The 18,983-nt window shown below is 36.3% G+C and overlaps 1 protein-coding gene across 12 annotated transcripts in view; it reads right to left on the reverse strand.

Moving 5' to 3' along the window:
- The window catches only part of LOC131029200 (uncharacterized), a 78,165-nt gene that overhangs the window by 50,366 nt on the left and 8,816 nt on the right, over positions 1-18,983 (reverse strand). For 11 of the 12 annotated variants that reach the window (XR_009102725.2, XR_009102711.2, XR_009371777.1 and 8 more), the window contains exons 2-4: positions 14,376-15,407; positions 6,369-6,420; positions 5,406-5,507 (exon numbers count right to left, since the gene is read on the reverse strand). Coding sequence is in view for 9 of the 12 variants with exons in the window: in XM_057959650.2 (XP_057815633.2) it covers positions 5,406-5,507; positions 6,369-6,420; positions 14,376-15,356 (1,135 nt within the window). In the remaining 3 variants the exon portion in view is untranslated. Of the gene's footprint in view, positions 1-5,405; positions 5,508-6,368; positions 6,421-14,375; positions 15,414-18,983 lie in introns of all 12 variants that reach the window. The other variant, XM_057959619.2, reaches the window with a different exon arrangement.

Raw genomic sequence — 18,983 nt, forward strand, 5'->3', positions numbered from 1 at the left:
GTCCGTCGTTGGAAATAGAAGAGACCCAAAGACAGGTCGCGGAAAAACACGAACTAGGCGGAAATTGCAGAGGCTCGAAGACAAATTCGCGCAAAGAATGAACCGTCACAAGAGACTGTCACGAAAAAAGATCCACAAAAAAAAGGGAACCCAGTCACGAAAAAACGCAGGAGGTAGCAAGAGATCGTCGTAGCTATGAAATCGCGTTGCAGGGAATGGCGTCAAACAGAAAACACGAAAACCCGTCGCCAATGAAGATCGCAGGTGGATGCGAGTTGCAAAGGTAAAGCTTTACGCATAGAAAAACACAAAATCTTGGGCAAACAGATCGAAAAATCGCACGATCACAGGTCGGAAGAATCACGTCCTTTGCTCCCTAGTTGGAGCGAAATGGACTTCCTTTGCTCCTTCTCAGGAGCGAAATCCTCTGCTACTGCTCACACATTGGAGCGACTAGATCTTTTTAGGCATATTTGAGGATGTTGAGCTAGTCTAGTGCCTCTACAATCATTTTGATCATGCAAATCCATCAAGTGTATCAAGAATTTGACTAAGGAATGGAAGGGAGATCACAAATTAGCGTCACTTCCATTGCTCCTTCACAGGAGCGAAATTTACTTCCATTGCTATCCTTTGAGAGCGAAATTGCCTTCCATTGCCTTGGGGTGAGGGCGAAATCCTATCCAAAGCAAGCATTGAGCTCCTTTGATAAGTGAAAGTTAAACCTAAGGCGTGAGTTGATAAGACTAAGCTAGAGGATGAATTTGAAGAACATTTCCTTTGCTCCTTCTCAGGAGCAAAATCCTCTTCCATTGCCTTGAGTTGAGAGTGAAAATCCTCCTAAGACCCCACATTGAGCATTGTTTGGCGTCTTTGAGTTGAGAAAATGAGTGTAAGTGAGCGAAAGTGAGTCAAGTGTTAACCTGGAGGTTACTTCCTTTGCTCCTCTTTCGGAGCGATTTTTACTTCCATTGCTCCTTTACAAGAGAAAAACTTGCTTCCTTTGCTCTCCCATGAGAGCAAATTCACCTCCAGAGCCTCACTTGAGCATGATTCAATGTATTTAAGTTGATAGATTGGAGAAAAAGGAGCTAAGTTACAAAGTGAAATTCATTTCCTTTGCTCCTTAGTGAGAGCGAAATTTTGTTCCATTGCTCCTTGTTAGGAGCGAATTTGTGTTCCTTTGCTCCTCAGTGAGAACGAAATTGCTTATAGGGCCTTCTCTAAGGTCGAATTGACTCCTCCACATGCATAGATGATAAATTACTCAAGCATAAAGTGAAGAAAGGCAAAATTTGGTTAAGTGTGAGATTATTTCCTTTGCTCCATGATTGGAGCGAAATCTACTTCCTTTGCTCCTCAGTGGAAGTGAAAAACACTTCCATTGCCATGGTTTTGGAGCGAAATTCCTCCTAAGGACTTCTTTGGGGTCAATTCAACATGTTTTCATGCATGGATGGCTAAAAGACTAAGGTTTTTGAGTCAGTGGAATGGAAGACATTGAATAAGATTGAGCTTAGAATTCAAGTTGCAACCACTTCCTTTACTCCCTGATTGGAGCGAAATCTACTTCCATTGCTCCTCATTGGGAGCGAAATTCACTTTTATTGCCTCTACCTTGGAGCGAAATCATCTACAAGAAGTTTGGTGAAGAGAATTTGAAGACTTAAATTGAAGAAATGAATTGATGAATGGAAATCAAAAATTTGGCTAAGTACCCAAAATTTTCCTTTGTTCCCCATTGAGAGCGAAAATACCTTCCTTTGCTCATAAATAGGAGCAAAATTGATCTCAAAGCATTCAATGAAGGAGGTTTGATAAATTTTGCACAAGGAGACTAAAAGACTTAAGGATTGAAGGAGGTAAAAAAGATCAATTGGTACAAAAGTGATGAAATGATGCTAAACTTCCTTTGCTCCTTGTTATGAGCAAACTTGATTTCCATTTGCTCCAACTTCCATTGCTTATCCTTAGAAGTGACCTTCTCTCTAAATGCACTCATCACACTTGCAAATCACATAAAATCGGAAATCGTGTAAAATTAAGAGATTATAAAGGTATATATCATGTGTGTTTGATAATTATTTGTTTGTTTTGCAGGAGGTGAAGAATGAAATCAAAAGGACCAGGTTGGAGGAAGATTGGAACAAGTGTCCTAAGGAGGAAATTTCAACATCAAGGTTAAGACATAAGGAAGATGTCTTCAAGAGGACTTCATAGGCAAACACAATGGTATCAAAGAAGGTGATTACACAAGAAGCATTCACTTACACAAGGACATGATCCACAACACTAACAGCATGAAGAGAATCACAAAGAAAGAGTTTCCAAAAGAGTGAAGAAGCAGCTACGATATCAAGGGTTCATTCCAAGGCAGTCACAAGATCCAAAACTGAGAGGAAGTCAACATCTATACCTTCTACCAAAATATGACACCGAGACATTCAAGAGGATAGTTTCAGAAGTGTTAATCAAAGTTAGAAGATCATCATCACTACTAATGAAGCTGGATAATGTTGAGTATCAAGAAATATTATTCAATATTCCTTCATGATGATCTATCAAGTCTACAAGTGCAAGTGGAGGTGTCATCTCAGTCATCATTCACCAATCAGAGGAGTTCCACATCAACACGTCAAGATTCAATGAACCAAGCTCACCATATGGAGATACAAACTTCGAGGCACCTACCCCTACTATCTATTGGTCGAATATTCAAGAGATGACATGTGTCTAGATATTGTAATTATTTCATTGGCCAAAATAAAGTTTGTTGTAACAAACCCTAATTAGGGTGTCATTGTAAAATCCTAGCCATTGATGGGGTTTAATTATGGCCATTCATTGTAATGAGCTCTCTATATAATTATAAAGCTCAAACTCTTCATTTAATAGAATAGTTAGTAGTTCAAGAATAGTTCAGTAGCAGATAGTGTTGGATTTTAGGTCTCAGATTAACAGTAAGAACAAAAATCAGAATTGTATCTTTGACAACTTATATTAACATGAAGGTTAGCTGAACAATTAAACAAACATAGTCTAAATGAAATGCATAAACAATATAACACAAAACACGAGTTACCCTGGGAAATCTCCCTCTTGGAGGAAAAACCCCGCAAAGAATGATCCTCAGATCTGATTGTCACCAATTGGATAGATTACAATACTTATCCCTTTAATGCTAATGATGATGAACAAACAGCAATCTGTTTGTTCTAATCTGATTACTAGGTCAGCACACAAGCTTGACCAAGACTGCACCAAAACAGCCATCTTCTTTAGATCTGCTCCAGGTCTGATATGATGTCTCAGAGCTTTGATAACCTGTCTTCAATATCAATATGAAGTACACAGGTCTGCACCTTTTGATGATGAAGTCTGCACTCTTTAATGGAGGTATTTGCATCTAGGATTATGCCCATGAATGGGATTCGCCTTTAGTCTATATAGCATCAGTTCTTCACATACAACGGATCAGATTCTTCAGGCACGGATTGCTCCTAACAGCAAGGATAGTTCACACCAAGTTGGCTCAGATTCTTCATATACTGATTGCACATAATACTTGAGAAGGTTCGCACTGTACGACTGGAGAATTTCGCACCATAGGGCAAAGGTAGAGTTCGCATCAATCTTTTGGAGCTGAATTGCTTGCTTGAGAAACTCATGTTATGCACTCCAAATGACACCATATATATATGGTGCTTGCTGACTTATTGGATCGGCCCAATAAGTAATTGGCGCCAACTTCAAATTTGATTTCCACGCTAATGTATATATATTTGAATGCTTCCACCTTATATTATATAGGGTCGGCCCTATATTGAATTTGGCGCCAGTGTTAGTTTGAATGCCCACGCTACCTTTGGGTGTGGATACAAGTAAGGGCGGGCCCAACCCTATTTAGCAAAAATCAAATGTTGCCTTGGGCAATTTGATTTTTGCTTTATAATTAATTTTCGAACTAGTTACAAACAACAGATAGTAGCTAGAGTAGAGAAGGAGAAGGCAGAAATGGTTGCCAAAAGTTGTGAATAAACTTCCTTTTCATTGAAGTTATGGTGGAATGTGTTGTTTCTTTACAAAGTGCATGGTTTCTTGTTGGATCTTCATGTTAGATGATGATAATTAGAGTGAATGGAAGAATTGTTGAATGCATTTATGTGGAATCTGTCTCATCCATACCACTAGCCTCTTGTTGATTGTATGCGTGCCTTGTGTGGTCAACTAGAATGATATGAGTTTAACTTCAAGTTGTTATACATCCATTGTTTATGCATTAACTTGAATGGTAATCAATACTAGATGATAATGATTTGAACATCTTTGAATTATCCCTTGGAAGATTGCATTGAACTTGTGTCAAATTGTTCATTTTGATGGTAAGACCTCGTCCAGTAGGATTCCATCGAATCATTTCTTCTTCTCTTGCATTCTTAAGGATTAGAATAGACTCGCTAAAACCCTATGCCTTTTGTTCTTTCTTTATTATCCAAGCAAATAGTTAGAATCTAAGTTCCAACGATTCAAGCATTAAACAATTCAACGTAAGTCCCCTTGTGATTCCAGCATTATCACATCAAACCATTGTGCTAATCCACAAGTCATGACCCGACATACAAGAACCTTGGAGTTATCTCAAGTGATCCTTAAGCTAATCTTCAACATTTGAGTAACTTTGTTCAAGAGAGGATAAGATACTTTTGGGTATTTTATTTTGTGCTCGCATGTGCATGAAAAACACATCAACATTGCCAACCTCAGGAATTCTGTAATCCATCAGGAAAGAAACGAATGAATGATATTATGTTAACATCCACGAGGGATTAAAGTAAGTCAAACAAAGTGTAAAAATAGAAATAATTGAAATAAGTATCCAAAGCTAAAACTAAAACTAGGAACAGTGACAGCATAAATTATCAGCAAAGCAGCAAAACATGAACAAATAGTGATTCTACAGATGCTTAAAAAGAATTTCCTAAGGTTCAGCTGTTCCTTCACTTACATCAATACATAAGATTTTTATTTTATGAGACATTCATCAATATCATGGCCAATCTTTTATTGTCAGCAGTCCCAGCTTACAAAATCAAAAAATTGGCCCATTATAACTTAAGTTTTCTTGGCTCTTTTGAACATTTTTATCACCCTGCTCTAAACTTTTTGTATATGGCATGTAAGTACATGTTCAATTCATTGCTAGAAAAATGCTGCAACCAGTGAGAATGATAAAAAGATCAAGAAATAGCCCAACAATACGGACGAAACTTGGAACCACTGTTGTCCGTTTTCCAGTACATCAACTGAGAAGAAACTCAAGGAATGGCATGTAAGAAAAAATGTATTGCAGCAGGATTTCACTACAAGCTGAAAATATATATACAAGCAAAGTAAGAGGAACTGACCTCCAAAATAATCAAGCTTGGCATCATCATCAAGAGGTGCCTCCTTGTTGAAGTCAAATCGTTCCCAGTCTTCACTCATGCCTTTTTTTGTATCCTTTCCAGCTAGGAGAACCAAAATTTTGTCAGCTATATCATTCTCCTCTATAGGCATAGAATATGCATAAAACTCGGTGCCCCTATAAGATGGCAGAAGGCAGCACCACCTTCTCTTCTATGCGCTAATCTAACTTTGCATTCTTACTTCAAGTACATGCATCATGCTCCAGTAAAAACAATTAAGCAAAACTGCATGCTATAAATAGTAAGAACTCTATCTCCAATCTACCATAATCTTGGTAGGAAATGTAAATAGTAAAAATAAACTGTTGATGGTAATGACTCATTAATTCTAGTAGTAAGTTGAATATTGAAGACCAAGATTAGAGGCTAAGTGACTTTGAAAAGACATGTCACTCCTATCTAATACTGATTTTTCCAAGCAACAGACAAACAGTAAACAGTGAATGATAAAATATAACTGCTGAATGAAATCCACCAGAATATTGGTAGATTGACCTCTAGATTAGACTGCAAAACAAGAGCCTAAAATTTGTCAAACATATAATAAAGAAGAAACTTCCAAAAATGAAATACTCAGGAACTTTTAACATGCAATTTTGAGAAGGAAAACAACATTAAAATACTATACACTATCCATTTCATAATTATCTCCACAATTCAATCACAAGACCTCAATGCCATCAGCAAAATACCAACAAAATAAGACTAAATACATTATAAAACTAACCTATGCCTCAAGAGAACATAACTAGCTTATGTTTTTCTGTGAAATACCATTAGCTGGATAAATTGCCAATGGTTTGATATTTTTTTCAATCTATTTAGCATGAAATCAACTCAAACATCTTAAACTTTAAGAGAATTCTACTAAACAACACTTCTGGCTTAGCAGAAGAACCTTACCAGTTTCTGATAGCTGCAGCCTCATTTTTGCTTTAACCTTTTCTGCTGGAGTCTGCAAAATGTCATGAACCACTCTCAGAACACCAAAGGATATCTTCTGTGGGCTGTGCCCAGATAAACGAAGTGGGAAAGACAGTATTTACTTTTAGACTTCCTAAGCTACAGTTATCAACTGCCAGACTTAGTTATCAACAAGAATGCTCCTACTAGAAAAATGATCAGTGGACCAAATTATCCTATGACCTTCAGTGTTCCCTGTACAAGAACTATAAAAAACAAAGTATCAGAGGGAAAAAAAATTACAGCTCACAAAACATTTTACATTTCATGTTCAATGTCAAGAGTTCCATGGCTTTAACAAGTATTAAGAACTTTAGTTGGTATGTTTAATTAAACATGGGTGACTTCTATTAATTAGTGAGTTTGAAATATGCATGGCTTTCATAAAGACTTGCCGGGCTTTATTAATAAGAGATTAGCACTCTCTTTCTTTTTCTTATCCTTTCTCAAATTAATTAACAATCTTCTGAAAATAGTCTTTCATATCTTAATCCTACTTAGTTATGGAAAGATAGGAATATATTCAATTTGTTTTCTCTTCTATTTGACAAAATTAATACTTGAATTAAAAACAAAAATAATAATGCATAATATACAGTGGAGTACACATATATCTTTATTTGCACATGAATTATTATAGAAGTACACCAAAGATGGTCAGTCAAGGATCCGACTCCTTTCCTTGGTGATGATGCTAAGGCCGTTTAAAGGACTCAATGATTGCCACAAGAACAAAACCATCCATCAACTGACTCCTATAAATTCTCAAAAGCCAACAAACAATTAATACATAGTCAGATGCAACCATTAACAAAACTGAAAACACAAAAAAAGCATTGTATGCTAACAACATCATCACATGGATTGCTGCAACAAATCTGAAAACAGATTGTAATGCTTCCTATTGAGGCATTTGAAGTATATGGTTGTTAGATTCATCACCAGAAATATTTCCTTCTGTTATGCCTTGTTTGTATCGACAACTTTCATGAAAAAATGTAAACATTCTGAATTGAATATTGAATGGATTCAAAACTGAAAAATGCATGTCAGCAAAAGGTTCTATTTGGCAATGTTACGTTGACCTTGAAATTGGATTACCTTTCTACTTTATGAGCAGCAAATGTATTGAGCAATTATATTTAGTTTCAGACCTTTATGACAGCAGGTGTTTTCCATGCATTTATTGTTATTGCTATGCTTGTTCAACACCCAAATTTATACATGAGCATTGTAACACGTAAACGAAAATTGGGACAAACTTCAAATCAGAAATTTGCATCAGCGGGGAACTTTCATTATCAGTTTGGAATTATGCAACAGTTGCTACAGCAGTGATGTTTTAATATCTCATGTTGATTTTGGTCAGTTGTTTGGCAAAACATACAAAAAAAATTAGGGGTTATATTTATTATCCGACAATTCTGAAAATTTTATGCTACTTTAGAGTCTAAAAAGCTAAAATGATACTATGGAATTAAAATTCTGAAAACTGCAAAGATGAACAATAAAACAGCTAAAAGACTGATTTTTTGTTGAAACTGGAAAAGAGCATAATTCAGATGTTACTGAAAATACATAGGATAGTATATAACAGGAAAATAACCTCCCTGAGAGGGCATGGTTGCCAACAAACAATTATAATCCCCAATAGCGGTGTGAATACTGCCCTTGGTAAAAAAAAAAGAGTCATTAAAAGACTAATGGTAGCACCGATTCTCAAAAAGAAATTCTCCAACCTGTACATGCATTGATTGTCTAGTCAGAATACAATGCCTTTATTATGTTTGTTAATATGGTTGTATCCTACTATGTATTAATTGTTTGTTGGCTTTCAAGTAGTTATAAGAATCAGTTGATAGATGGCCTATTCAGGGGCCTTCTCGAGCTAATCCTGAGGAGCAATCAGATCTGAAAGAGCATTGGGAATGTCCTGAACCGGGATGGACGAAATTGAATTTTGATGGAGCATCCAAGGGCAACCCTGGCCCATCAGGTGCAGGGTTTGTGGCGCGAGACTCTCAGGGGACCAATAATGAGGCAGAAGCACACGCTGCTTGGGAAGCCATTTGAATGGCAAAAAAGTTGAAGGTAAATTGCCTTCATTTGGAGGGGGATTCGATATTGGTGATTAATGCCATAGCAAAAGGGGAAACTAATGCTTGGCATTTGAATAAATAATTAAATTAATCTCATTTGCTCTTTCCTCTTTTGAGAATTTCAAAATCACACATGTGAGAAGGAGTGGCAACCAAGTGGCAGAAAAGCTGTCAAATACTGTCGTATCATCATTAGAATTAAGTGGGCTGGATTTATTTGAGGATTTTGGGGAGATTTACTATCAAGAATCGGAAAGCTTTGTGACAGCGGATCACACCATCATTTAATGTAATGGGCGGACAGAGGTGGTGAATGCTTTCCTTAAAGCCCCAATGAACATATGCCATTTTCATTATGTGAGTTGATGCCTTGAAGAGTGGGCGGGTGCCAGGTGCCATGGAGACGAATTTTACACTAGTTACAGTGAGACGGCAACAGTGTTTTCATGGCAAAATTACAGAGAAGCAGCTCTGTAGCGTGTTCAAAATAGATGACCCAATTTTCTGGCAGATAGTTGAATGGATTTTGGGAGAGGAGTTTCTAAAATCGAAGCATCATTACCGCTCCAACATCAACATCGCTTCAACTTTCAATGCTTGGGGTTTGGAACTAGAGTCCAAAGAGGAAGTTTTGAGGGCAATGAAAGAGTGTGTGAAGCTGGAGTGGTGTGGTGGTATGACGGTAATCCTGGCAATGTCGGAACCTGGTGTAGTCTTGTGGGCTCACCATGGAGATTGGTGCCAATTTGGTTACATGAAACTCCGGTGCAGCCTTGCCTTATTTGGAGTGTGTTTGGCAACTAAGATGAGCGTCAAGTAGAAGCCTAAATGGGTTGGGCGTCATTGAAAGAATATCTAAACACTCGAAAGTTGGAACGGAAGACTTTGCAATTGCAACGAGACAATGTGCAAGGACGAAAGTATAGAGATGGGTCGAAGACCCAGGAGCCTCGCGAAAAGCTGCAGTGTTTTCTGTTTCAAATTTTGATTATTAATAGTCTAGGATTCATTGAGGAAACCACTGAAATTTAATCATGGGATTTTTTAGTATGTATGTAAGTGTTGGGGTTTACTAGACTTATGGGTAGTGTGGAGCATGTTCTCCTTTTTTGGTTATGCATACTCTATGTTTGCCGTTGTGTTAATGGTGGGTGAAATGTGCCGGGATGGTAGGGTTTGGTGTAGAAATCTCTGATGATATTAGACTTGGAATGTATCTTTTTACAGGTATATTAATATAAAACAAATATTACCGATCAAAATAAAAAGAATTGGTTGATGAATGGTTGCTCTCATGGCAACCATCAAGTCCTTTAAATGGCTTTAGCATCATCAAGGAGAGTAGTCTGATCCTTGGCTGACCATCTTTGTTCTACTTCTGTAATAACTTCATGTGCAAATGAAAATATACTTTTACTCCACTGTCTGGTATGCGTTGCTATTTTTGTTATTAATCCAAGTATTAATTTTATCAAATAGAAGAGCAACATTTTGCATCACTGCCCTTAAAAGAAATCAAGTCAGATTCAAGAGATTCATGCTCTGAGACCCTAATAAAGGCAAGAATGTGGTCATGTTCAAGAGTTCAAATAGTCCTTAAGGATTGTAAAACAAAGAGAAAGAAGGAGATGAATATTGGAAGAAACTCAAGAAACCCCAGCCATACAAATACAAAGTTGGATTCCATCTCAAGAGGAGAGTCGAACTCGAAGCCGTATTTGAGAAAACACAAAGATTTCTAATACAAAGAAGCATATAAGGGCATAGTGGGAGGAGATAGCAAGACACTTACCACTACCCAATGAAGTGTGGTCAATCTTTTCAACCAACTAGAAAAGTTAGTACAACCATAAGTAGATGAAGAAGAATGGGAGATAGCATCTAAAGATTTGTTCATAAAAGGATACAAGAGTAATCGTCTATGTATCAAAGAATTGTTGATTGAATAAGAATTGATGATTGAAGGAACCAAGCCAAAAACTCTTAGGCCAAAGGTGTACAAGAAAGAACCTAAAGACAATTCAAGTGTGAAACATTGAAGTAGGACGAGTTGAGGATTCCTACGTGGCCAAGAGCGGGGATAAGCACCAAAGTCCCTTTACCAAAATTAACTGGTGAGCAAGTTCCAAGCAATGAGGTTGCATCAAAAGAAAAATATGGTGGCTCCACCATTAAGTCCCAACATTGAGAGTCATAAGTTGCCCAAATTAATAGGCAATGGATCAAAGGATCTTGAAAGGCATTGTAAAATTTGCAAGACAATCTAGACAACAAATGGTTACGATGATAGATCCTATTGGCAACAATCCCTTCCCAACAACTCTAGGGGGCATAGCTATTAAATTGGTACATAGAGGTCAACCCAGCTTCTGAAACTTCTTAGAAAAGATTGAAAAAATCTTTCGAAGAGTAGTTCAAGCTACAAGGGAATGATAATGAAAGCGTGGTGGAGATTTATAACACAAAGCACGGCAAACAAAAGAATGTCAGAGTCTACAATCATAGGCTTTGAACCAGCTTCCAAAAACTTCTCTAGAAAGATTGAAAAAATCTTTTGAAGAGGAGTTCAAGCAGCAAGGAAACAATAATGAAATCATTGTGGAGATTTATAACACAAAGCAAGGCAAACAAAAGAATGACAAAGCCTATAATCATAGGCTCAAGGGACTCCAAGTAAAGTTATGAAAGAAACCGACTAACGATCTCAAGAAAAGATGGTCCATCGAAGGTTTCATTATTTTATTGCAAAAAAGGATGAAGGTAGTACCACCCTCATCCTATAGAGAAGCCTATTATTGGACATTGGAGATAGAGAGTGAGGACAAAGTGTCCTATGACAAAATAACATAGAGGAAGATGAAAGTTTGGATGACAGTAGTGAGAATGAATCTAAAACTATGCACGCCTTCAAAAGAGATATGATACGGATGATGAAGGAACTAAAGATAGAAAAAGAAACTAGTAAAGAAAGCAAAGATCTTTGGTGCACAGAATTAAAGATGAAGATCGCATAAAATATAATTGTGGAAAGAAACTACTTTAGAAAAAAAAAAAAAAAAAGGCACAACAATATTACCATGCAAATGGTGTAGACTAGGGGACTATGGAGATGTTGGTTGGCTAAAGAAAAAGGTCAATATCAACATGATTGATTTAGCAAGGTATAACAAAGTATTGGTCATTACTCAAGCCCACGCAAAGAAGGCGATGTACTTGGACCCACATATGAAAAAGGAATGACTTTTTGAAGAAAAGCCAAAGTGAAGAATGCTATGGCTAACAAACAACACCACTCAAACGCAAATCCAAGTACAATATCAAATCAATTACAATTTGATACAGATATTATATGTCCTTCAAAATATCATACCAATTAATGTAGTGGATTATTACAAAAGTATTCCTAAAGTCCAAAATGTTATGACCACTACTCTATTTGAGAAGAATGAGATGGCCCATTTAAAATCAAGAGAAAATGAAGACCTAATAACAATAACCTCCATTGTCAAGAGACAAAACGATCAATCCTATGTTATTGACAGCTAACATGGCAAAGAAACCAACAATGGTGCACATGGTCATGGATTTGAGCAACTCAAGGATAAAAGTCCCCTAGGTTGTGGATTTGAGCAACTCGACAATAAAAGTCTCCTAGGTCATGGATTTGAGCAACTCAAGGATAAAAGTCTCCTAGGCCATGGATTTGAGCAACTCAAGGATAAAAGTCTCTAGGTCGTGGATCTAAGCAACTCAAGGATAAAAGTTTTCACTTCCACTTTAAGTTGATTTTGTCATTCCTTGCTTCATCATTTGTCTAAGTTGATCATTTCAATGCCTCCGCATGCAAACTTGGAGGATTCAAGTGGTAAACTTACTCGTTGCCACTTCCACATGACATCATCATCAAGACCTTCAAGGTTGTGGATTTTGATGAGTCAAGGATAACTCACTTCAACCTCGTCACTTATTGATTTCACCAAGTGTAGAGTGACTTGTTCATAGGGAAGACTTGGTGTTTTCTTTCCTTTCATCATCACTTAGACCTTGAATCATCTTCATCAATCGCCTCATCTCAGATTGATGATTTCTTGATTGATCCTCGCTTCTATGTTCTAACCTAAGGGCATCCACCTGCTCGCTTGACTGCTCATCACACCTAAGACTCATACATTGACCTGACTTGAAGGTTGCATTGTGAAGCATCACCCAATGACTACCTTCACTCTCACCTATCATTTGACTCTCACTTATCACTTGAGCACTTAGAGCTGCAAAGACTCCAAACCAGCCTAGAGGGGGACCTGACTGCTGCCAAACTGCCCGACTTGATCACATCTTGATAACAAGGCATTGCATCCCCTCACAAGCAAAAGATTAAAGACTTGAACTATGGCCAAGCTAGACAACTAAGCTACGACAAATACACTATCAAGCAAAAAAGTGGGGGGTCCCCATTTGCAATGGGGCGATGTGTGAAAACGTCACAACAACCATGTTGAACTTTTCATGGACTCGCTAGGACTCGAACCTAGGACCTTCCATTTGCTGTTGGAGTGCTTGCTCTACCACTAAGTTACTGGCCCCTATAAGACCAGCCCATCTTTTGTTCCGATGTGGCTTATTTCCAACACTTTGGTTTACTTCTATATTAACTTCATGTGTGAATACAGATATACTTTTACTCCTCTATCTGGTATACATTGTTATTTCTGTTATTAATTCCAAGTATTAATTTTATCAAAATAGAAAAGCAAACACTGCATACATTTAGTGTTATCTTTTCTCTTCATACAGTTTTAAAGTAAACACCTTCCTTCACTTCCAATAAGGAGATATTTCCTGTTTCAGTTAATTCATATTGACCAGAGTTCTATAGATATAGTTAAAAGTTTAGCAGTCTGCAAGCAAGGCACACTGGTCTTCGACTATTGAATTCATGGAACTTTTTAAACACTTTTCCCATTTTGCAATACCATACACAGCTTGAATTTCCTGGTCTACCAATGCCATTATGATCGCTTGTGAAAATATATTTTGATTCATACTCCAGAGAATATTTTATTCTAACAAACAAATAAAACTAGGGACAGACCATCATAAAATGTAGAAATTTGTAAGAACTTAAAAACTACAGAAAATATATTTTGCTTCATACTCCAGAGAATATTCTATTATAACAAACAAATAAGACCAGGGACAGACCATCATAAAATGTAGATATTTGTAAGAACTTAAAAACTACAAGTAGGGATTAAATGCAATTAGAATGACAAAATGAACAATCAGTAACACCAAGGCGGAGATATGCATGAATAAAATTAGATTATACAGGAATTATTAAGAATCCCTTGTATGTGCAGTAACCATTTACTCTCAAGTACAATATCATGTTCCATTATCATATAAAATTTTGTCAAATGAGCATCAATATCAACATCAACAAACCAGTACTTAGACTCCCTTATTGTATTAGATAAACAAATCTGGAATTAAAGTTGCAAGTATTTTTATTGCAGTAGCTGCTCGTCAGGATCAGCTATAGCCATGGAGTGAAGTGGCACATACTCCACACGGCCATAAAACATCTATTTAACATAAGCAAGTCATTACGAATATATATAGTCATCAAGTTATGTTACAACTGCACACAATAATTGTCACACTCTTCTGGACCACCTGTAGCAAGAAGTTATACGCAACTAAATGCTTTCACTTGTTAAACACCATCAAAAAGTAACATTTTCTGCCACTGATTAAAAAATTTAACACTTGATAACTTTTATCCTTACATAAAATAAAAGAAAAAACTACAAATAGTAAACAAACTTGTAATCTGAAAGACGTTTACCATGGCATCAAAACCATCAATTAGCTTCGAATAATCAACAATCTGAGCTTTTTCTTTAAGACTACTAGCATTACTCTTCAATGATGTTTCCTTCCCATTCTGCCTGCCTGTAAGCTTAGCCTCTTCTATCTTTCTGTTTCTATGAGGAAGACATTCCTCTGTTGTTCTTTGTTGCCTAGGAGATAAGCTTTTATCTAATTTCCGTGTTCTCTCCTTAGAGTAGTCCCTTCGAGAAGCAGGTGACCTACTCCTGCCTCTGCCCCTCTTTCGTGAATAGTATGGTGGACTTCGACCCTCATCCTCAGAACAACTGAAGGAGATACTTCGTTCTCTTCTCTTTTTTCTCCGGTAATTGTTATTGTGTGACTGACTGCTACTACTCGTACTAGATGATTGATGACTAGCTCTTCTATGACGGTGATGATTCCTACTTCTATCAGAGGAGGTGCTTCTGTTTCTGTTGCTGCGCGAATAGCTTCTTCGACAACTTCTTTTACTGCTGTGTTTAGAAGACCTCCCTCCAGACCTTGACCTGTGTCTTCTATGCTTGTCATATGGGCTCCTTGAACGATAGTCTCTGTGTCTTGAATGTTTTCCATCTCTTTCATGTGATTTTTCATTTATCCTTTTTGGTGACAAACTCCTTGATCTATCTCTTTCTCTACTTTCAAATGATCTGCCTTCTTGCCTTGAATGCTGACTCTTGGCACCATCCCTTCCCTTGTGTTGTTCCAGGACATTTTCACCTCTTCTCTTGAGCTTTTCTCTAATATTTTCAATCTGGATTTCTTTACCTATTGCTTCTGCCCTGCTAGGGCTTGCTGCCTTTACAAAATTACTCAAAGCAGATGGAGTGTTGCCTTTACTAGGGGGTTCTTGAGAAGAATGGCTTGAAAACCCAAGACCTTGTTTAAATCTGGCTGCACCCCCACCTTTACGTGCTAATTCATCATAATAAGCAACTGCTTTATCCTCCTCCATGCTAAAATCGAAACTTATGTAGCTTTATAGTGAAACAGATTTTAAACAAACCTGCAACTATGAAAAAGTATTAATAAACAGAAGAATGTTACAATCCCCAAGAACTGAAATGTGTGCTTAATAGCAACACGAAAGAGTTAAGATGTCTTAATCCAAACTCAAACCATATGATAAAGAAATCCTTTTCATCCAGAAATAAATATAGAAGAGAAACTAATGAGTTCAACATCCAAACAAAGCAGGATGTCCTTTGACATAAGCTAACAAATTGTAACAGTGAACTGATCCAAGAAGGGGAAAGATGAGAACATAAATGCTTTTTAACTGCAGATAGAAGACAGAAATTTTTTTCTCAAGTCAAATAGATCTGATGACAACTAAAAGCCTAAAACTCAATCAGTGTTACACAAGCACCAAAGGCTTTTAACTAGAAAATAAACTCATAATCTAGTTGCTGCCCTACATTAACACCCATTATTTCAGAAAAAAAAACTCTTAAATCCTAAACGGGAGTTGCAACTGATCTTGCATTTATTACTACACTTAATATTTACAAGGCCTGCTGAGCACAAATGATCTAATCCTAAATTGTTAACCATTTTCTCCCACTTTAGGAGGAATTTGTCTCCAATTTCTCATACAAATGGTAAATTTTTGCTCAAACTGCAATGAGATGAATTTAGTTTATGAAGGGAAGCTTAAACTAGGAAACACACTATCCTCCATGAGAAGATCATAAACTCTTAAACTCCTAAATAGTAATACAATAAGTAGAAGGATGGTTGAAAAACTCCCTGCCTTATCCATGTGGCAATATTCCAGGTTAAGAAGGTCAGAAATCGCTCTTTTCTATGCTTGATAGTTTCCCTTCCAAAGATGAAATGGTGCTTGTGTTTCAGTATTTATCTATTTGCTTCAAAAATCATCATTGTGTATATCCCCTGCCTTGGAACAATTATCAATACAATCTGAAATTTTCAGAAAAAATCAAGTGCCAGTATACATAAAGTATTGCTTTTGCAGACAGGGCAACTAGGAGGTTCACAAGATGAATGTTGCACTCAATGTGACCTTCATTTTTTTATCATTGATTAGTTTAGTTCTTCCATGTTTAATCTGACCTATGGATGTGTGGTGGTCTGTTTAGTGTACCAAAGATGATCCTATAAATAGATTAACGGCTCAGAAAGGTTTAAGTTCGTTAGAAGACATCACTGTTAGATAAGCATACACCTTGTATCTCTTCAAAACTACATTACCAGGTCCCTCTTTGAGACCCCCCAGGTCCCGGTCCAGTTTGATCTCCCTGTGGCTTCATACAGGATGAAACACAAAAATTTTTGGATAAATTTCTCTACTACCACAATAAATTTCTGCAAATATCTCTGTACCACAACAACAAATTTCACCGTTTTCCTGTTCAAGGGGGTTTCGTCAAAGAAATGTTTCACTCCCGGAAATGCTCAATCCACCAGAACATTTTATCCTTTATGAACATTGTCATAAATTAATAACACATTTCTATTCTATTATAATATCATGGTGATTATCTGAAACACTTTATATTAATGTCATAAATATAAATTCTATTTTATATTTGTAGTTTATATTATGGTGCATTATGGTGATTAGGCAGAACATTATATTCTATTTTATATTATATTAATTCATGATGATTAGCAAGAACATTTTATATTATGCTATAAATGTTATTAATTATATTAATTTTTACATTATATTATAACATAAACACTGTAAGTTATATTATAAACAAACCCAACCCCAAAAAAAATTTTGCCCAAACCCTCGAACCCAAACCTGAGCCCGAACTAGGACCGGCAACTTAGCTTCAAAAGATGTCACTTAAGGATTATGCTTTGTTTAAAACTTTAACCACATAGATTGTAAGTAATTTGATTAATGGCAGGCCAATCACCCTGATAGTGTCTACCCAACAGGAGATCAAAGAAAAACATTGGAATCACAATAGAGTGATCTGAAATGAATCATGAAAATTTTCTATGTTTAACTTACCAAATCATTATATTCTATCTTTTGTCAAAATGATTATATAGCTTAAAACATTCAAAAGACACTCCTGATCCAATGATTCTCAACAAGAAAAGAGTACACAAGATTGTGCTTGCAGACCTGCAGAGGATTGCAAAAGATCCTGAGATGATCCAAAAACTATTGAGTCATCACAGTTCAAAAGGTGGAGTTCATCAAATATGTCCACTGAGCTCAAAAAGTGAAAAATAGTCACCTCAATCCTCCATAGAAGATTCGATTCCATTCAATCCGTTTGGTGACTAAAGTCGGTCATACTTTGACAATGTCATCTTTGATAACATCTTTTGGAAACCAATCCCATTAATGTGGATAATATTCAGTTCGGACTCCTAGATTACAGCAATGAAATACTTTAAAAACCAAGTTTTATCTAGTCAAAAGCTTGAGCCATTTCAAGTTCTAATTCTCCAACTAATTTGTCTTGTTCTCAAAAATATACCTAGAGGCATATATGTTGCTAACAAAACCTAATGCTGAAACTTTCGAAAGAGCTCTTCCGAGATGGGGTGCCCACTAGAAATATGCAAGTTGACATATAAATCAGAACTCCAAGCATTTCCTAATCTTAATGATACTAGAGCATCATATAAGCCAAATTCTTTGAAAAGGACTTCATCATATGAAATATACCCACTAGTTTGCTACAAAAGATTTACTCCAAATTAAAAAAAAATTGCTAACACAAATATTAGATATAAACAAAGAACTTGCTGATGTAAAATCTCTAGTTTTATAGACTTGATTTAGATCAAATCAATATTTGTGTCTCTCATAATATAATCTCTTAAAACCTAAGTTACCAGTTCGGGTTTGGGCATGGATTTGGGTACGCAACCCTGGTGCATGGGTACGGGCAAAAAAAAATCCCCTCTAGTATGTGGGTTTGGGTTTGTCTATATATATATAGACACACGTATGTACATATGTACACGTATGTACATATGTACACATATGTGTATACATAATATACATATATGTGTACATATAATGTACACATATATACATATAATTTACACATATGTACATATATGTATATAGAATATAGATACACACACACACACACACACACATATTATATACAAAAATTTAAAGAAATATACAGAATTATAAAACTAAATACCACTTGGATATCTTAAGCACATTTGGTTTTTCAGGGATTCACAAAGACAAGTTCAAAGATATAACTTTCTATTTTTAGCAGCTGTTATTTTTTAAAAGTTGTTTTTTCAGAGATAGTTGTTTCTTCAAGTTTCAGAGCAAAAAGTTACTTCAAAATCACAACGGGTGCGGATGAGAGGGCATGTATTTAGGCCACTTTAATTAGTTTTATTTAATTATTTGTTTAGGATTAAAGTCATTTAAGTTCCTTTCTTTCTTACTTTTCAGTAGCCTTTAAGCATATCACTTTAAAGCTCACTTTTGGGATAAAATTAATTTAAACTTAAAGTCCCAAAGATTGGGCATTTATTGTTAGCAGCAATCTAGAAGGAAGACTGGGTGAGGGGGGGTGAATCAGTCTTCACCGGATCTACAAACTTAATCACAAAAACAGAT

The sequence above is a fragment of the Cryptomeria japonica genome, chromosome 3, assembly GCF_030272615.1.
Source record: "Cryptomeria japonica chromosome 3, Sugi_1.0, whole genome shotgun sequence".
Lineage (NCBI taxonomy): Eukaryota > Viridiplantae > Streptophyta > Pinopsida > Cupressales > Cupressaceae > Cryptomeria > Cryptomeria japonica.